Here is a 20,227-nt window from a genome sequence, read left to right as displayed (position 1 = left end):
AATAATGCCAATATTGGAAGAGTCTGATATATTTATTATTAAAGATAATCTCCCATTTGACCCTCATATATATTTATACAAAAAGAAGTGTATACATAATACTGGAAAACCAGTCTGGATATCATTAGATGTGAACAAAATGGTTGTCATCATACAGGTCTGAATTGGATGAGAAAATGACCCTCATCCTGCTTCCATCATAGTGACTTAGCCTTTGTAATAAATAATGTTTGCTTCAGAATTACTCATTCCATATCTTAACATCCGTCCTAGTGGAAGAAGTTAAAGCTGTGTTTCAGTTAAATTTGAGAGGATTTATTTATTCACCGGGATTACAAGGTGCTCAATGATATTTTCTGAATAAATCATATTTTTGATTATTGTAAATTCATTCAAGGACATTTTGGAATATATCATTGTGCTACTTAAAGAATGTATGCACATCGCCACATCCCATGCTATTGATGCATCAGTACTTTCAGGAGTGAAATTTATAAATAACACCACTGGAAATAATTTTGGAACATACATACATACATGCATACATACAGGGTCATTTGCAAAATAACGAGTGCCCCGAGTGGCCGAGTGGTCTAAAGCGCTCTCCGTTACGGATCACTGCCACCTCTGTCTGCGCGAGTTCGAGTCTAGGATTCGGCCAGTGTGGGTATGTGAGAAAGCTTGCCAGTAGCTTCTCGTGGGTCGGTGGTTCTTCCCGGGGTTTTCCCGGGTTCTTTCTCCACCATTAATACTAGCCGCCATGCATAGCCTATCGTGTGTTGAAAACTGGCGTTAAACCCCACAACAACAACAACAAAAACAAAATAACATATTAAAAGGCTAACTTTTATTGTTATGGATTCGAACTCTAGGATGAAGTTGTTTCCTTCGAGTAAACACGTTATAGTTTCAGGAGAGGGCTAATCCCGTTGTTTTGGCCTTTTAACGATAAAGGCTGTAGAAGAAATATTTAGGATGAATTTGAGGGAATACCCCTTAAAAACTCCTGATGACATAATTCCTGATTGGCTAGCATGTAAAGTATTATTTTCAACTTCATTCTTGTTTTGAAACTGCGTCTTAGTTTTTCCATAAGAGATAATTGACTGAAAGTTTGTTATTCCTAGCATAGCCATCACTCTTACTTGATGTTACGTATTTATTTCGATTATTCATTGGAATTACAGATTGCTCAGATTTTATAATTTAATAGCTGTTTGGATTTACTGTTAATCATTTGAAACACATTTTGGATTATGTCATTGTAATAGGGCAAGAATATTGGTACATCGGCGAAGTAGAGTGACGTTCATTTTAAATCACCACTAGAACTAATTTGGAATACTCGATATATTTGGAATACTCGATATATTTGATATACTCGATATATTTGGACTTTTGACAGAACATTCAGGACTATTTAGGATTTAGTGCACCATGCTGTAAGTTATTTTCAGATTTTCACCTTCTATTTGAGGGTAGTAAGTCATTTATTCAATTTTAGAAAACTTGTTGGTCTTCACCTTTTTGTGTTACTAAGTTTAAAACCACAAAGTTGTAACGGGAATTAATTTACAATACTGGAAGTTTTATTATAAGTTTCACTGTATTCTAGAGAAAAACATTATCTGTTTAATTTTACAAAACTTGAATGTTTTCGCTTCTTTTTCTGTTAGTTAATTTACCAAAGATTCGTAACAAAAGATATTGCTATATATAATTACAATTTTAGCACTAGTTTAATTTCTGTGCTCAATTAGTGTCGTGACTACAACCAAATCTGAATGCGTTTATTAAATTAATTTCACGACATCACCAGACGTCGCTCTTCTGTCTGAATTTACAATTCAGTATCCATATATCTGCTGAGTGCTGTTGCTATTTTTCTAATGAATTTTGGTGACCTTTTTAAACACATTTCTTTGATGGAACCAAAGAACTGTAGTACCTTTGGTCAAATCAGTTAAAAAGACGATTTGAAGAGCGTGTGTCCAAAATCCATTTCTCGTCTCTGCTGGTCTGAGTTTTCTACTCTGCTGAATTTCGCGATCTTCTCTCTCTTAAATGGCGCCACCTTTTGTATCGCTCAAGGAGATATGTTTCTGCTTGTTAATATTTAAATGAGATTAATTCACTCCTGAGTTGTTGATGATCGCAATCTCGTATGATTGTAACTTTTAAAAACATGTATGGCTACTTAGTAGCATTGTCCTCAGTCTGTCTCCCGTATGTATGTATGTATGTATGTATGTATGTGTGCATGCGTGCGTGCGTGCGTGTGTGCATGTATGTATGTAGGTAGGTAGGTAGGAAGGTAGGTAGGTAGGTGTATGTATGTATGTATGTATGTTGGTAGGTAGGTAGGTATGGATGGATGGATGGATGGAAAGATGGATGGATGTATTATGTATATATATGTATCTATGCATTTGTTTGTCTATCTATCTGTATGTATGTATGTATGTATGTATGTATTTGACTGTCTATCTAACTATCTATATGTATGTCTGTCTGTCTGTCTGTATGTATGTTTGCATCTATGTATGTATGTACGTACGTACGTATGTAGGTATGTAAGGGATAGGAACATAGCTTGACATTAATGGATTTACTATATATATATATATATATATATATATATATATATATATATATATATATATATATATATATACAAAAGTATTTTTTAAAAACACAATAAACATATGAGTGAGAGGACTCGTTGCAAACGGGATATATAAGCAACAGAGATTAAGAGAGGAGAATAAAGGACTTGGAATTATTTACATTCGACTGGGACGATTTAAATGGATTATCACATTGGCAACACTTGTAAATAATGTATAAGATAGAAATGAAATGGGTCCATTTCCCTAATTTACTGACCAAGCATAATATCAGATATCTTTTTCAAGTGCATTTGTTCTTCTGTACATTGTATATATTCCTTCAGGCACCAAACACATGAATGCCTACTATGATTGATCATCCATGGAATCAAAGATGTCCACTCTCTTGCTCAAAAGATATGAAGTAATGAGTCAATGTCCTGACATAAAAGCCAGAGCGAGTCTTGAATGTCTATTGCATCTATTATTTTTTCAAACATAGTATTACATTCATCGTTTAGGTCTTGGCAGTGTAGTAGCATATGCATGGCTCTGTCTGGTGTTAATCTCTTGCAGAGTTTACAGTTATATTCATTCTCTGTTGATGTTGTTGCTGTTGTTGTTGTTGTTGTATGGTTTAACGCCATTTTTCAGCACAAGATAGGCTATACATGGCGGCCAGTATAATTGGTGGAGGAAGAACCCTGGAAAATCCCGGGAAGAACCACCGACCCACGAGAAGCTACTGGCAGGCTTTCTCACGTCATTCTCTGTTGAAATTGAACACATGGTTAAATAGGCAATGTTAGCGAAAGTCCAAGTTTTATTAGGAAAACATTTACCATTTATGCATGTATTTGTCTATATATCCATCTATCTATCTATCCATCTGTATGTCTGTCTGTCGGTATGTATGTAGGTACGTACGTACGTACGTACATATATATTTTTATACGTGTAAAACAATGATTGATTGATTGCCACTGTGATAATTGGATTATATAGTTGAGAAGCATACGTGTACTGGTGGATTATAATCATTAGTTCATCCATAAGGAAATTTACAGATATGTACATGAGAAACAAGACAAAAGAAAACATAATTACATGTGACCAATGTACCAACTGACTGAATATGTGTATGGTAAGAGAATAAACAATCATGTGCGTTTGATTGTGATTTTTAACCTAGCTTTAAAAATATTTCAGTCATATTGTTACGGTGTCTGCAGTGTGACAGTTTATAGTGATGTCTAGCACTGAGGCATCATGCCGCAGACATGTAGCATGATGTCCCACCCAGTCACATTATCCTGACACCAGGCCTACCAGTCCTAACGCTAACCTGTTAATGCTGAGCGCCTAGCGAGGTAGCTGTTAGTACCATTTGTGTAAATCATTGGTATGGCTCGGCCGGGGTTCGAACCCACGACATCCCGCTTCCGAGGCGGACGCTTTAACCACTAGGCCACCGGAGCGATAATAAGAGATCTACGGACTAACTATGGAGTCGATATCTGGAAATGCGCGGATGCACCCAACTCAGTCATTTAGAAATTTGTATGAATGTGTGGAGCTGTGGATAGATGTATAGGCAAATAGAAGTAACATATAGGAAATGATTTTTTTTTAAAAATTATTTGCATTTATCTGAAAATAAAATAAAAATAGCAATATGATATGCAGAAACAATGGCCTTTCTAACTCACCACGGACCCCACAACAAACTTTTTGTACTGGGCCCCCTCCTCCCCCCTTCCTTACTGTCACTTTAATTCTTTCAATTTTTTTACTTTGTTTTTGCCTGGTTGGGCCGGACCACCAACACAGCTGGTCCCCATAGCACCTGCTACCCACGTTAGTTACGTCACTGTGCAGAACTTGTTTGTTTAGCACTGGGGTTATTATTAATTTTTTATGTATTCTATTAAAACAATCATTATTGAATGGAAACCTGTAAAATTGTGAACTGTTTGTGTCACAGCACACTTTGCCCACTATACCCCCTGATAGCCCCTCCAACAACCCCAACACAAAACAATACTTTAAAATATGATACTGTAGAGGTGTAAGGAATCCATGATTGTGTCGACAAAGGCATGGCCAAGGCTCGACGGCGCACACAACAGGGAGGTGTGTCAACGAGTCATCGAGTAACGGAGAGAACACAAAAACGTTTACCGCCAGATCCCAGGTAACATGTATTAGCTTGGAATTAGACCGTCATTCTCTTCTCTGTGATCGGACGGACGATCGGATTGTGCTTGGTGTCAGAAGTAGACAAAAATGAGTCACGGACGGATGTTCGGAGTGACAGAGTATTAAAGTGATAACAGGCTAGTACCGGCGCAAGGACAACTTGACAACGGGTTGTGTATATCTGTATACATTTGCAATTATGTACATTTATGGTTATATCTGCTCATTTTAGTGTGTTTATATGTAGACTTGGTCAGTTCTAGTGCCTGTGATCATATCAAGCGATCACAGCTACAGATATAACGTTGTCTGTTAAGGTAACGTTAATTAAACAAGGTGCTTGTTTTAGTTTGAAAGTCATTCACAACGAACTTGTAATGTAGCGAACTATTTTAGGCACAGAAAAACACTTAGTTTACATGTCAGCGCTCTTATCTTTTAGAGCTGGTGTGCTCGATTAGCATCATCGTACGTTTGTTGAAGTGTTTTAGTTTTACTACCTATCATGTAGCAAACTGGCTGCACTGTGTCGTCTTCAACGAAGTTATTGTGAAAAGATAAATATTTAAAACTATCGGAAAGTATGTGGCCCTATATTGAGTGGTGTTCTGTGATAGTGGGATCCATTTAACAGGATTAAAGATGATCTTTGCTGTCTCGATGTATCTGAAATTCATTTAAAGAGGAGCTTGATGTCTCTGTATCTAAAACTGAATTAAAGAGGATGTTGTTACCTCGTATTTGAAACTGAAGTAATTGTGTCAATGCGGGAACTGACTAGTATTGCTGCCATTACTACGTTTACTATTGTTACTAACTTGGCTTCTACAAAAGCCACAACTACTAGTAGTACTTCGGCTGCTACTACATTTGCTACTGTCTCTAATTGGGTGCTACAATAACTAGAACTGCTACTGATACTGAGGCTGATTATGTTTTCATTATTACTCCTGCTACTAAGATTGGCAGAGCTACAAAGAGCTACAACTACTACTACTACTAATAGTCATGCTGCTTCTACAACAAATATAGCTGCTGCTACGAAGGTTATTGCTATTATTGTTGCTGCTAAATCTACGTGTACAACTATTATTATTTTGCTGCTACAACTAATACTACTGCTACTACTATTACTATTACTGCTATGGCTTTCACTAGGATTACTAATATAGCGCCTACTGTGGTTACTAACAACACTACTACTGCGGTTACGGTATTTTCTGCTGCTACTACCGTTATCATTAAATTCATTAATACATCTTTTTAACCAAAGTTTTTGTTATTATTGTTGTTGGTGCTTTTATTATTAGCATTATTAGTATTTATCATCATAATCATTATCGTCTTCATCATCATAATCATTAACGTCTTCATCATCATAATCATCGTATTCATTGTTACTTATAGTTCTACCTATAATGTTGATCTATTACTGTCTGTGTTCATGATGCTAACTACAGCTTCATCCATGATCGAAAATAATTACTAATTAAAGGAACATGTAGCACAGGTATATATGTTTTCTGTTAGCTTTATGCAGTAATGTAAAACGACCGTACAATTCGATTATATTTCTTGCACGAATTAAAATTCATGTCTTCAGATGTATATATTCTTCATGACAACCCAGACTTAGGGGACAAGGTATAATGTACACGAAACTTAATGCAGGGTAAACTGAGATCAGCCCTTGAATAATGCACTGGATGATATGGGTCTTCCCTATTCATTCTACAAATTATTTTGAAACAAAAATCGCGGATCCAGATATGTCGACTCGTTTTGTGACGACACATCCGGGTCTTTGCACTTCTCTGTTCGCGTTCTACTGCCAACCATTATCAAATTCTAAATGAAAGCGAGGCTTCTTTTTATCATTTTTGTGAATGAAATGTAGAAAGATAGAACGGCGTAGGTTCATACTTGAAGGACTCAACAGAGGCTTGTCAACATAACCCTTTTTGAAAGTTGTAGTACAGAATTCTACAATGTTATAAACGTTTTGTTTCTTTCTCTATTCCAGAATCTTGCAGCAGGTTTCACTATTGTTTGGACTATCGATTCACTGGGATATTTGGGATACATGTATGAATGTCATATATAAGCTAAAGCAACTGTAGCAAATAGTACTCTGTGTATAACATTTAAAGGAAGCAAACGTAGGAAGCTGCTTATTTGAGTAGCAACAACTAGGTATTGTTATGAGTGCCGAAATGGATGACACGTACCAGGCGGGCTATCTTAGGGGCTACCAGAAAGCCTTTAAAGTCAAACTCTATAGGAACAATGACACATTTTTTCCACCCAAGGAAATCACAATCCAACAGAAGCATATGAACTTTGACAAGTTTTTGACTTTATGCACGGATTCGGTAAAGCCGGTATTTGGCGCTGTCCGGAACATTTACACGCCCATGGGCCGACACCGGATAACGAAAGTAGACGAGCTCAAAGATGGGGAGGCCTATGTAGTGGCCGGAAATGAAAAGTTCCGACGACATCCGTAAGTAACCATTTTTATGTTCTCAACGTAGTGGCCAGCACTTTATTGGAATGGGAGGGGTACACACAGTTGTGGCGGTATTTGTCCATGGGCGCCAGAGAAGGAGAGGAAGTCGGGAGCCTTTTTTATAGCCTGAAACTTTCGTTCATTATCACCTTAACCAAACTTATATTGTGGGTGGGGTGGGGTGTGGACATGGTCAACTGACACAGCTAAGTAGGGTAGCCGCTAAGTAATACCCAACCGCCATATAGTTATAAATTACACTTTTTCATATATTGTCGCTTCCACTGTGTTATATTTTATATACACTTTATTGACACTTTTTTTTAAACCCTGAACTTTTATAAAATAGATCCATTAAGACTCACTTTTCGAGTCGATCTTATAGTGGTTAGTCCGTCGTAGTGCATCTACATATAAAACTGGTTTCCAGCATTAGAGTAAAACACGGTCAAGATCGTCGTATGTCCGTGATAAATATAATAGATGCAACCGGTAAACTGGAAAAAGAGCAAAATACTTATTTTGTGTTTTAAATCTCCTTCTACATTCCCGCCGCATACTGCAACGCATCGTTTTGCTTTATACAGTAAGATCTCTAGCGGTCACTATTTCAACTCGTATGCAGACACTGTCGAGCAAACCTTTCAGATCTGCCGTCAACTAAAGCATTGGTCGGATAATTATGGTCGTGCTTGTCGCTTTAGTATTGTTATCAGTAGAATAAATAACAATCACATGACAATATAATTGAAAGGAACTCCTAAAATCCCATTTTTGGGAGCAGACATTTGTCCTATCTAAGGCCTGGGGAAAGTTTGGGAGACCTCTTCTGGGGAAACTTTGAGAGACCTCTTCCGTCAAATTTATTAGCACTGATCTCTATAATATAAACTGTTTCCAGACTTAAACGAGGAAATGCTTTCCTGTGTATAAAATATGCTCGAAAAGTATATGACATCATCCAAAAATGCTTTTCTCTGTATAAAATATGCATGGAAAGTATATGACATCATCGACAAATGGGTTTGTTTACTGTTGGTTATGGTCAGTTTTGCTGATACTTCCTTGAAATTCACTTTAGAAAAAAAAAATTCCTTCGTAAAACTGCAAAAGTAAAGCAATTTCTTTTGTTCTTATTTTTAATCTCGTGTGAAAACTGTACCTGAGTGAGGTGACTCATATTTTATTATTACGCAGATCGAAAAAAATATTTTATACTTTGAGTACAAAAAGTGTTTGGTCTGTAGAGGGTTTATCAGCAAATTCTTTAACGTTTACGAAACACTTCACCATATTTACATCTCGTTTCAGCAGTTTTACCAACGAGACTTCAATAATATACACGATATCTACATCATGTTCCAGTAGTCCCACCTAACATGTATATGTACACAACACATAATAGTTATTTATTTGGTTTGGTCTTAATCAATACACTCCAATCTAAAGGCTTTCGTAAATACACAGCAAAAATGTATACCGTAAAAACACACGATAAAAACAAATCGTAACTACATACCATATATACTTTTAAATCCAAGGTCTACAGGCCAAGCTTTGCCAGATGACCTATTTAACTGACAGACTTTTGACTATTGTCACTGACCGTTCCGGTGGCCTAATGGTTAGAGCGCCCGCTTCGGATGCTGTAAGTCGCGGGGTTCGAACCCGAGCCGAGACATACCAAAGACTTATAAAATGGTATATACAGCTGCCTCGTTAGGTGCTTAGTGTAAGAGGTTAATCTTAGGACTCGTCGGCCTGGTTTCAGGATTATGTGACTGGGTGGGACATCATGCTGCATGTCTGTGGCACGATACCTCAGTGCTAGTCTGTGGCACGGTACCGCAGTGCTAGACATCATTGTAAACTGCCACACTGCAGACATCGTAGTGATGTGACTGAAAAATTGTTAAAGAGATTAAAAATCCAAATCACCAACACACACACACACACACACACACAATTGTGACTTTGAAAAATAGACGTTATGATTCTTTGCTTAAAGCTAACAATTTAAATATGAAGAGGTTGGCGAGCAAGTCATTTGCCCAATGATCAAGTTATTTTACTGATCATCAAGTCATTTGTACGATGATCAAGTCATTTGCCCGATCATCAAGTCATTAGCCTGATGACCAAGTGATTTCCCCGCTCATAAAGTGATTTACCCGATAAACATTTTATTTCATTCACATCTTGTATCCATGTAAAACTAAACTGACGTGTAACTAATTGACATGTTGCGTGATATGTTTAACATTTGACGTTCATTAATCGATAAGTCATTGTGGTATATTCGAGTTTGGGGTGCTAGTGGAATAACAAGGAAAATACAAGTGCACTGTTGTTCAGTATTACCTAAAGAGATTGTTTTCTTTGTGATCTGATATGTTCCGATCTTCAATGAAACAACGTTGTCTCTGTTTACTGGGCCTCTCTGTTTAATTTTTTCAGTAAGTAGATAAATAATAATAATAATAATAATAATAATAATAATAATAATAATATTAATAATTGTTTGAATCCATGCATTCAGGTAAAAAGTTGTGCATTTCTGTTAATCACGCTAATATGAGGTGTCGGGGGAGAGTTACAAGAGCACTAAAACAAGGTAACTTCTGGTTATTGGACAAATTGACCATTACGTCTGGTTATTGGAAACATTGACCATTACTTATAGTTGCTGGAATATTGACCATTACGTCTGGTTATTGGACAAATTGACCTTTACTTATGGCTATTACTTCTGAAGAAGAAGATTCTCTCTTTTAATGACAATGCACCTGATTTAGATTGCATTATACTTTGCCCATGGTTTCAACAAAGTGACGTCAGTATTTCTTTTAGAGAAAGTTTGATTTAGTCGGCATGTGTCACAAATACTGAGAGTTGGATTTAGTCAGTATTTATCGCCAATACTGTGGTGACTTTAGTGGCAACTACAATATTATAGCAACAATGGTTTTCTTTTTTCAGGAAATTTTGCATTTTTTGCATTTTAGCATTTTGTTTCATCGATTTTATTAGCTTGGACAGGTAGGACTAAACTGAATCTACGGGAACATTAATTAAATTAATCATACAGTAACATTGTAAACAAGTCTGAATATTTTCCTGTTATGCTTCTACGCGTTCCTTTATGATACGAAGGGACTTATTTTTTTTATAGTTTAAGAGCGGGAAGATGATAATCGTCAGCACCACTTCTGTTTTGACAACCAAAAATACGGCCGTAATCGTACAAGTTCACTGACACATTTACAGCTAGAGTACTGTTCAAATAATTTAATAGCAATGGTAAGTGGTTTCTGTGATAGATAGGATGGTCCCATAAATATTGTTCAATGGTTATTTTAGGGATGGATAGACAATCTTAGTATCAGTGTGTGTGTGTGTGTGTGTGTGTGTGTGTGTGTGTGTGATTTAGATTTTTAACCTAGCTGTAACTATAGTTCAGTCATATCGCTACGATATCTGCAATGTGGCAGTTTATAGTGATATTTAGCACTGGGGCATCATGCCACAGACATATAGCATCATATCCCACCCAGTCACATTATCCTGACACCAGAACGACCAGTCCTAACACTCACCTCTTAATGGTGAGCACCAAGCGAGGCAGCTGTTAATGCCATTTTAATAAGTCTTTGTTATGACTCGGCCAGGGTTCGAACCCGCGACCTCCTGCATCTCAGGCGGAAGCTTCAAATTACATAATTTCTCTGGTTTTTGTGTAACATGATGATAGATGTTTGTTGGTATGAGTGCAGAGTTGTATGCAGATTGAAACACATGCAAGTTATCATTTCAGTCTTAATTTAAACTTTCCACAAACGATACGCGACAAATATACAAACAACAGCATTGCGTTCAATAGTGTGCCCTTTGATGTAACCTTGGCAAAGATATTTTTATAAAAAAAATTATTTTCTTATATTGCATAAGAAATGGTCATTCAGTCTTCCTGGTGGTGTAGATATTGATGGTGAAAGTACATTTTCCTTAGCATTTGACGCCATTTTGAAATGCCCATGATACTGCAGCTAGATTAAGTGCGGGTTCCGTTTTTGCATGTCGTCGGTAAAAAAAAATATCACACGGAATAACACACACACAGATATATACATATTTTCAAGACCTTTTTACGAATAACTAAAACTCGTGATGTAGAATGTATGTAATAGGGTGTAATACGGCGCACACACGCAAAATCAGACCATGGAACATGTGAAATGCAAACGCAATTATAGATGCTAAAACACCATACAAAGGAAATAAATAATTTTTCAATAACTGCTCTGTATGTCTATACAAATGCCGGCAGGCTGTCAAATATAAGACTTTATTGACTGCGCTCAAAACAGTGACAGCCAATATGGAAGGGACTGTATACAGGTAAACTGTATGATTTCCACTCACTATGAAAATAACGGTATGCGTGAGTCCGACATGATGGTATTTTTGTGGAGTGTTTATTGAACAGGAAATATTCACGTAATAGTGAAAGTAAGAAATAAGTTGAAAAACAGATAGGCATTGATCTCTTTCTGCATACCATATCATTTATGTCCGACTAGCCTAACTGATTCCATTGTCAAGTGTTACATTTTTTCCAAATGCTCAAATTTCACTTCCTCGTCGATTGTTAACTAGCTTTTTTTTTTGTTTCCTGGGGGTAGGGGGAGAGTGTGCGACGGCACATCAGTACAGGAAAGACTATATAGTGACAAGGCGATGGAAGTAAAATACCTTGCCCAGGCGCAGCACAACAGCTGTCGACCAGGTTTGATTATAGCAGGATCGAACTATTGTAAATAGTATTTCCTCAGAAAAGTGTTTCCAAGTTTAATTTTATTAATTCTGTCTTTTATTCTTTTTTTTCCTTCTGTTTAGTATAAAGCTCACAGACAAATGCATGTCCTTGTATACGGGTCCTTTACGCCGATAATAAAACCATGACAAATGCATGTCCTTGAATAAGGGTACTTAATGCTGATATTAAGTTATGACAACGGAATGCCCTTTCATACGTGTACATTATGCTGATAAAAAATCATGACAAATGTTTGTCCTTGTATATGGGTCCTTTATGCTGACATTAAGTTATGACAACGAAATGCCCTTCTGTATGTATCCTTTATGCCAGTAATAAAACCCTGGCAAATACATGTCCTTGTATACGGGTCTTCTATTCTCATAATATGTTATGACAAATACATGCACTTGCTATGTTGTTGTTTTGGATTTAATGCCATTTTTCAGCACATGATACGATATATACATGGCATTTGGTATATCTGGTGGACGAAGAATCAGGCAAAATACCAGGAAGAACCATCGACCCAAGAAATCTACTGAAAAGACTTTAGTTCTCACATACCCACGCTGCCCCCCGCCCCCCATGGGACTCGCTCCTGCGCGGACATTGGTGATACGTCGCTGATCTGTAAATGCGAGCACCTTAGATCACATTGCCACCCACCCACCCATTCACTTTCATGCTAATACGTGATGAAAAGTTTTCACTGAAATTCAAAAACTTAAATTTGGCACAACGTTAGAAATATTCACCTGAGTACATTATGTGCTTGTTTTTCAGGGATACATCTTCTCCACCCCCACCCCTCTCTGACGGATTACACGTTTATTCATATAGTTGTTTTACATTATTTAGTTTATATTTATTTTTATATTTATGGATAAATAATTTGCATGCTTGTACTAAAACTTGGGAGATATAGCTTGTCACGTGAGATCTAGGGTCTAAACGTAACTTTACGTAATTCGATTTGGTTAGGAACAACAAGCTTTTGTCTCTTGCAGAACTACCATAATTACTGTATACGCTTGTAACGTGTAATAAATTAGAACGAAATGCCTTTAATTACCGTAATTACTGTATACGCCTCTTGTGACGTGTAATACATTTGGACAAAATGTCTTTAATTACCATTAGTACTTTATACGCCTCTTGTGACGTGTAATAAGTTTGGGCGAAATGCCTTTAATTGCCATAATTACTGTATACGACTCTTGTGACGTGTAATAAGTCTGAACGAAATGCCTTTATTTACCGTAATTACTGTATACGCCTCTTGTGACGTGTAATAAGTTTGAACGAAATACCTTTAATTACCGTAATTACTACATACGCCTCTTGAGATAAGTTTGAACGCAATGACCTGAGATTAATCATATAGATAGATAAATGAATAGATCGATAATGGGTTCCTGTAGGTAGATAGACAGATCGATGGACAGGCAGATTGACCTATTGATTTACAGAGATAGATAAATGGATATATCAAAAAGTAGGTGGATGGTTGGATAGATATATAGATAGTTAAATAGATTGAAACATAGATATACAGACTGGCAGGCCAGCATGCAGACTCATAGATAGATACGGGTGGATGCATAAATAGATGAATATATAGACAGGCGGACAGAGAGACAGAGAGACAGGCAGTTACATAGGTCCACAGATATACAGGACGTCAGATCGATAGACAGATAGAGGTGCCGTCATATAGATATACCGAAATACAGACAGCCAAATAGACAAGCAATCAGATAGACAGAAACACGGGCATTCGTATAGTTATACCGACAAACAGGAAATCAGATAGAGAGACAGATAGACAGACAGTCAGGTAGACAGGCAGTCAGATAAATAGACAAGCAGTCAGACAGACAAGCAGTCAGATAGACAAGCATTCGTATAGATAGATCGATATATATATATATATATATATATATATATATATATATATATATATATATATATATATATATATATATATATATGCGGTCAGATAGACAGGCGGTCAGATAAGCAGTCAGATAGACGGGCATTCGTATATATAGAACGATATATAGGTGGTCAGATAGAGATGCAGTCAGATATAAAAGCGGCCAGATAGATAGACAAGCAGCCATATCGATAGACAGATAGAGAGGTGCAATCATACGGATATACCGATGGTCAGGCAGTCGAACTGACAGGCAGTCGAATAGATTTTATGTTGGTTCGTTTTAACGGGACTTTCAGTACTTTCTTTTTCTATATCGTGCCAAGGAAATGGGAACTAAGTGCCTTTTCCAATAACATTAAAACAGCTGACTTAGGCTGGCTTTAGAGGGTACCTAAACGATGTGTGTGTGTGTGTGTGTGTGTGTGATAGATAGATAGATAGATAGATAATTAAATCGACAGTTAAGTCGTTAATTACAAATTCTGACTTGCGAGAAGATACTTTTGTTGCATAGCAACGTCTTCAAATTAGATCGCGTGAGACTCGATGAGATCAAGGCAGTCTTGATTGATATTAGTTTGATCTAAAAGTCTTGTGACTCTGGATCCATTAACTAATAGGAGAGTCCATTAATATGCCTTTGTATTTCCGCGTAAGTAATTATAAGAATGACCATTTGGGAGTATAGTAACCAATTAGTAGTATCTATTCACGAAAGCGTCTTTGCATACAATGCAAAACAATGCAGTATCTAGGGATTCTGTAAAAAGCTGAAAGCTCTACCTTATTACAAAGAAATTTTAACAGTGTACGTAAAATGACGTAAATTGGATAACTAATTATTTAACATTTATATCAAGCATAGCATCGGTGTCTCCAAGTTTGAATTAAGCAAGATTCGACTTGAATTTGCTTGAAGTGAAAACACAAATTTTGCATTACTTGTTTGCTGAAAGTCGAGAGAGGATTATGAATCTATGAACCAGAATTCGAAGAGTCCACATTTTTATATCAAATCAAATGGAAACGTGCCAGTTTTATTTCGCAGTCCCAAGAAGCATTTATGCTGCTTTTCATATTTTTTGACAGTGTATATCCTAACTAGCCGAATGAAATCGACATCTATTTGGACTATATATATATATATATATATATATATATATATATATATATATATATATATATATATATATACGCTAATAATAAGTTTCGAGTTTGTTGGGGAAACAGTTTTAACTCCTAGCCAACGTGAACTTTTAATGTTGGAGGTCTTCGTGTCGTTATTTTACTTCTGACGTAGCTTCCTTGAATTAATTGACAATTAGCAACACTTTTACTCGTTGTTATTAAGTTTCATCAATATGAATATCAGTAACACTAAACTTTGTTCATTTCACGAGAATGTTTTCATTTCCAGCTGTCAAGAATGTTTACACCCCTTCCATGAGAAGTCATTAAGTTCTATGTAAATTTACTTTCGTCAAGCTTAACTTCTTCTCAAATGTCGAACTATTCAAGATTGCTCATTTGACTACCCACGGTTCCCTTCATTTTCTAGTTCAAATTATCAGACAAAAACATTTTCAGATCTTTCAAGCAAAAATCTCTCTGCGAGACCTCCGTGCCATTCCGGATCAGCTTTCAACATGAGAAATGCATATTCGAGTAATAGAAATTATAGACGAGTTACGTGTCAGCTCTTGAATTCCTTTCATTCTTTTCAACGTATTGGAAAGCTGGAATATTTTCATTCTTTGTATACATAAAAGATCTAACTTTGGTAATTATGCTGTAAAGTTGAGAGAGAGAGAGAGAGAGAGAGAGAGAGAGAGAAGAGAGAGAGAGAGACTGGTAATGTTTTCTCGCTTGTAAAAATAATTACTAACATTTGAGTAATGTAAATCTGGAATCCACTACACTGTTTAATTAGAGACATTATGGTAACATGTGCTACTCCTAACGAAGTTCATTAGCGTCCTGTAATTTCAAAACATGTACAAATATACGAAGCTTGATTTTGTTGTAATTTTCTTGTAAACTTTACGAACCTTTGATCGTTATAACGATAATGTTTGATCACACACACACACACACACACACACACACACTATTGGCATGTATATCTCGAAGTTCACGGACCATTACTTCTGGGTATCCTTTCAAGTTAGGCGGCATACAGAACGCCATATTTTTGACGTGACAAATGACGGATGACACCTTGACTCGGGCAATAATATTTGTAAATTAATCTCTTTCAAACGGCAATAACTAAATCAACATTGTTTGTGGACACAAAGAGGGGCAACATAGAATAATGCATTCAAAGGGAGCAGTCGTGCAAAATAAGCCCCTGTAAATATTGATTTCTTTGTTGCTATTTACTTGAATGAGTAAATAAAATTTGAACAGAATACGTGGGGGCATGTTCAAACGTTCTTTGGACATTACAGATGGGCTTCTTTGCGGCTTCTTTTAAAAGACGAATTCAGTTTGAATTATAATTCGTACAAGGTCTGAATTCAAGTCAATTTGTAGAGTATCCATAACATTCATTGAGTCTAGTATCGCCATGTTTACATATCAGTCGATTCTCTATAAACAATATGTTGTTCGCCTATAAGTCGAGTCCACCTGCAAACAACATAGACCCATATTTGCCGTTATTTAGTGTGCCGGCAGGTCTGGGTCCGTGTTGTTTGTTCTACTGATAGTTCCCAATAAAAAAAAATTTACCCGGATCTACAGCGCATTATGCGACGGAAGATCGGATGTCAATGCCCTTTGCAGTTAGACTTGATTTATAAGCGAGTATGAACGGTATGTTCTCTGTGGAAAAAAAATCTCATTACATCAACGATTATTCTTACTGAATTTAGACTGAGCAAATAAATCTCGTTCATTCATTAATTTCCTCGGGTATATGATAATCGATTAAATTTACTTTTGAAGAAGTCCGGGTTTAACCGATGACATTAGATCAAAGTTAATGACCTGTTGGTATCGAGGCCTAATTTAATTTTGTTTAATTTTGTAGCAATGATATATTTCAAGAAGATGCCCATCAGATACGAAAGAATGACTAAGCTTTCATAACATTTACCAACACGAGCGTTTTTAAAATACGTATCCGGACTAGGTAAAAACATTACCCACCCTCGCCATTTTTATTACCGATGCCCGTCTTTAACATTTAATTTACACTGTTTCCAGTCTTATACAAAATATACATTGTTTAAGGCATTGGTGACTAGAGTTTGTAACAATTGTAGGTGTAACTGGTCGCTATTGTTGCGAAAAATTATTTCTCAAAACGGCTGTCTTGGAAGAAATGTTAAATCATGGATAGATCATACTTTCGTAGACATCGTAGCGATATGACTGAAAAATTGTTAGTGCTACGTTAAAAATCCAAATAACACACACACACACACACACACACATTCATACTGGTGTACCACGGTATTTTACATATTGACTGCACCAGTACTTCTGTAGTTTTCGTAAGTATGGAATGTACGGAAATTCCCCAGTAATCTTGGTACGAATTTAATACGAACTTCATGATTTCATTCTTCGAGACCAAATAATTGAAGAAAAAACCCCACATATAATTGTTGTATAAAACAATTGTATTTGTCCATAAATTAACTTTTTAATATCACAAATATAAATATATTTATGATCCTTACATCGCGTTTGACAAGCGTCACGTATGCCAGCGTGGTGTCCAAGAATTCCATTTTTATTCATATATAAGCGTATGTTGAATACGTTGTTACAATGAAAGACATCCAGATAGGATTGCAGTGGTCCTCGGTGATAAAATATATTGCAATCCAGTCGTAATTAACTGTACTAAAATGAAAATATTACTATGTTTACTATGGTTCTAGTGACTAATCCGAAGGTGGTGAACTATCATTTACCAGGATCTAGAGCTAGTAATCAAAGAGCAAGGACCTATCATTTACAACGAACGTGCAAAGAAGTATGGCCTTAGAATTCACGTGCTAATGGAGATATCTGGGATACGGCAAGATGCGTCAAACATTCGGGCTGAATTTACATATCTGATCAGCACCGACTGTATCAAGCATATGAAATGTCAACAAGATTCATAGGAGAACTTTCAAAAGAACGCACTATACCTAGATCCATGGAAGATTAAAGGGATTAAAGAGATATTCACTTAAGGATGAATAAAATTAAGTACAAATAGGTACTCGCTTTTTTCTCCTTGTAAATTGTATGTTTTGCCTACAAATCCTTTACTTAGCTGTCAAGTAAATGGATATGTGTGTTTATCCAGGGAGTTATACATGTATAAGTAAGTCCATGAGTGATGTGGCTAGGGTGGAGTTCACTAACAAAGAATGCATCACGTCTTTTGCCGTTGTATGTTTCTTATAGAAACCCTGACATCTAAGTTTGACATTTGAACCTGAAATCATAGAGAGAATTGGTTTAAACAGTGTCAAAATGCATATGAAATATGTCAGACAAATATGCATATATGTAGTCCATTTGAAATATACTGTCAGACAAATATGCATACATTCAATACATATCAAATATACTGTCAGACAAATATGCATGTATGTAGTACATATGAAATATACCGTCAGACAAATATGCATGCTTTTATATCATGAAAAATATTCTTGGACAAATATTTATGTATTCAGTGTATTTAATATATTGTTAATCAACATAATTCATTCAATATATATTATCGACATGAAACAAATTACTGTTCTTTATTAATGTAATCTTGCAAGGTATAACGGTGACGTATTGTTTGCAATACACACGTTGCAGACTATACACATGCACTAAACAGACACTCCAAGCCATGGAGTCAGTGACATTACTTGCAAACGATAAACATTTACAGACACAAACACGAACACACAAAGCCACGGACATTACATGTCGAGAACAGCAAATATCACATACACAAACACAGAAACAAAGTCATATAGTCAGTGACTTTACATGTTGTATACAAAAACATGACATCAAAAAATAAATAACGAGCAATCTACTAAAAGTGCCCTGATTATTTTATGGACTGGTACATGAAAATGTTCAAGTCCCTGTTTTTCACAAGTACAAAATGTAAATAAAAAGATCAGCCATTTCTTAAAATAAATGCAATATAAGTATGCTTTTAGTGTATGACTTTGTGTCCGTAACGTAAAAATGCACTATAAACATGTTTTTTTGTGTATTATGCTATATTCCTGACGTAGAAATGCACTATAAACATGTTTTAGTGTATGATATTATATTCGTGACGTAAAAATGCACTATAAACATATTTTTAGTGTACGATGTTATTATATTCATGACGTAAAATGCATTATAAATATGCTTTTAATGTATGATATTGTCTCCGTAACGTAAACATGCATTATGAAAATGCTTATCAATCTACGGCTTTGTGTCCGTAACGTAAATGCATCATAAATATATTTTAGTATATTACAGCGCAAACTTAACATTAGGACATCCTCGGTCTTTTCGGTCGCTTGATAGAAAAAATAACAACAAGAGACACGCTTAATATAAGTACTGGCATTGTGAACTGCCCTCAAGATTGTGGTTGTTATTATGTGATTCTAGCGTCACGATCACTATATGACTATCAGCATTAACAGCAACGTAAGCAGTGGTTGCAGGTAAATGAAGCCGAATGATTTCTTCAGTTTTTCATTGCAGTGTTGCAGAAATAACATCACAGGTTATACGTGTAGTTATTTCATTAATTGTTGAAATGTCGTTGGGTGTGATATTCAAGACCTATCATTTTATAAGACTATGATTCTTACATATCTAGTCGGATGTTCGTCCACCAAAAGATTAACTATATGGTAAGTATGATGACGATTACCTCTAAGTCTTTAATAGAGAGTCGAAGTTATTCGATTCGCATCGGAAAGAGACGAAGTTGTTTTGAATGGTAAACGTGCATAAGAAATATGCTTTTAATTTATATTATTCATTATTTCTTTCTCATTTTATTTTAAATAAAGGAGACGAACTTGTAATTTCGTTTCAAATTGTTTCCTGTTCTTTTGTTAATAATTTGTTTTTATTGTCGCAAAGTATGTTTACACTAAAACACACACGCATGTAACTTTGCATGTTTA

General features: G+C 36.0%; 1 protein-coding gene across 5 annotated transcripts in view; it reads left to right on the top strand.

Annotated features, from left to right (window-relative positions):
- Positions 1–4,693: 4,693 nt before the first annotated feature.
- Positions 4,694–20,227, top strand: part of LOC149788867 (doublecortin domain-containing protein 2-like) — a 185,992-nt gene continuing 170,458 nt past the window's right edge. For 2 of the 5 annotated variants that reach the window (XM_089974990.1, XM_089974982.1), the window contains exons 1-2: positions 4,696–4,978; positions 6,832–7,311. In XM_089974990.1, the coding sequence (XP_089831116.1) occupies positions 7,010–7,311 (302 nt within the window). In that variant the 5' untranslated portion in view covers positions 4,696–4,978; positions 6,832–7,009. Of the gene's footprint in view, positions 4,979–5,021; positions 5,126–6,831; positions 7,312–20,227 lie in introns of those variants that run through there. The other 3 variants (XM_089974984.1, XM_089974983.1, XM_089974986.1) reach the window with 3 other exon arrangements.

Source organism: Sinohyriopsis cumingii, chromosome 11 (assembly GCF_028554795.1).
Source record: "Sinohyriopsis cumingii isolate HCF-2022 chromosome 11, ASM2855479v2, whole genome shotgun sequence".
Lineage (NCBI taxonomy): Eukaryota > Metazoa > Mollusca > Bivalvia > Unionida > Unionidae > Sinohyriopsis > Sinohyriopsis cumingii.
Note: the sequence above shows the minus strand (reverse complement) of the source record. Positions and strands in the feature narration are given on the sequence as shown.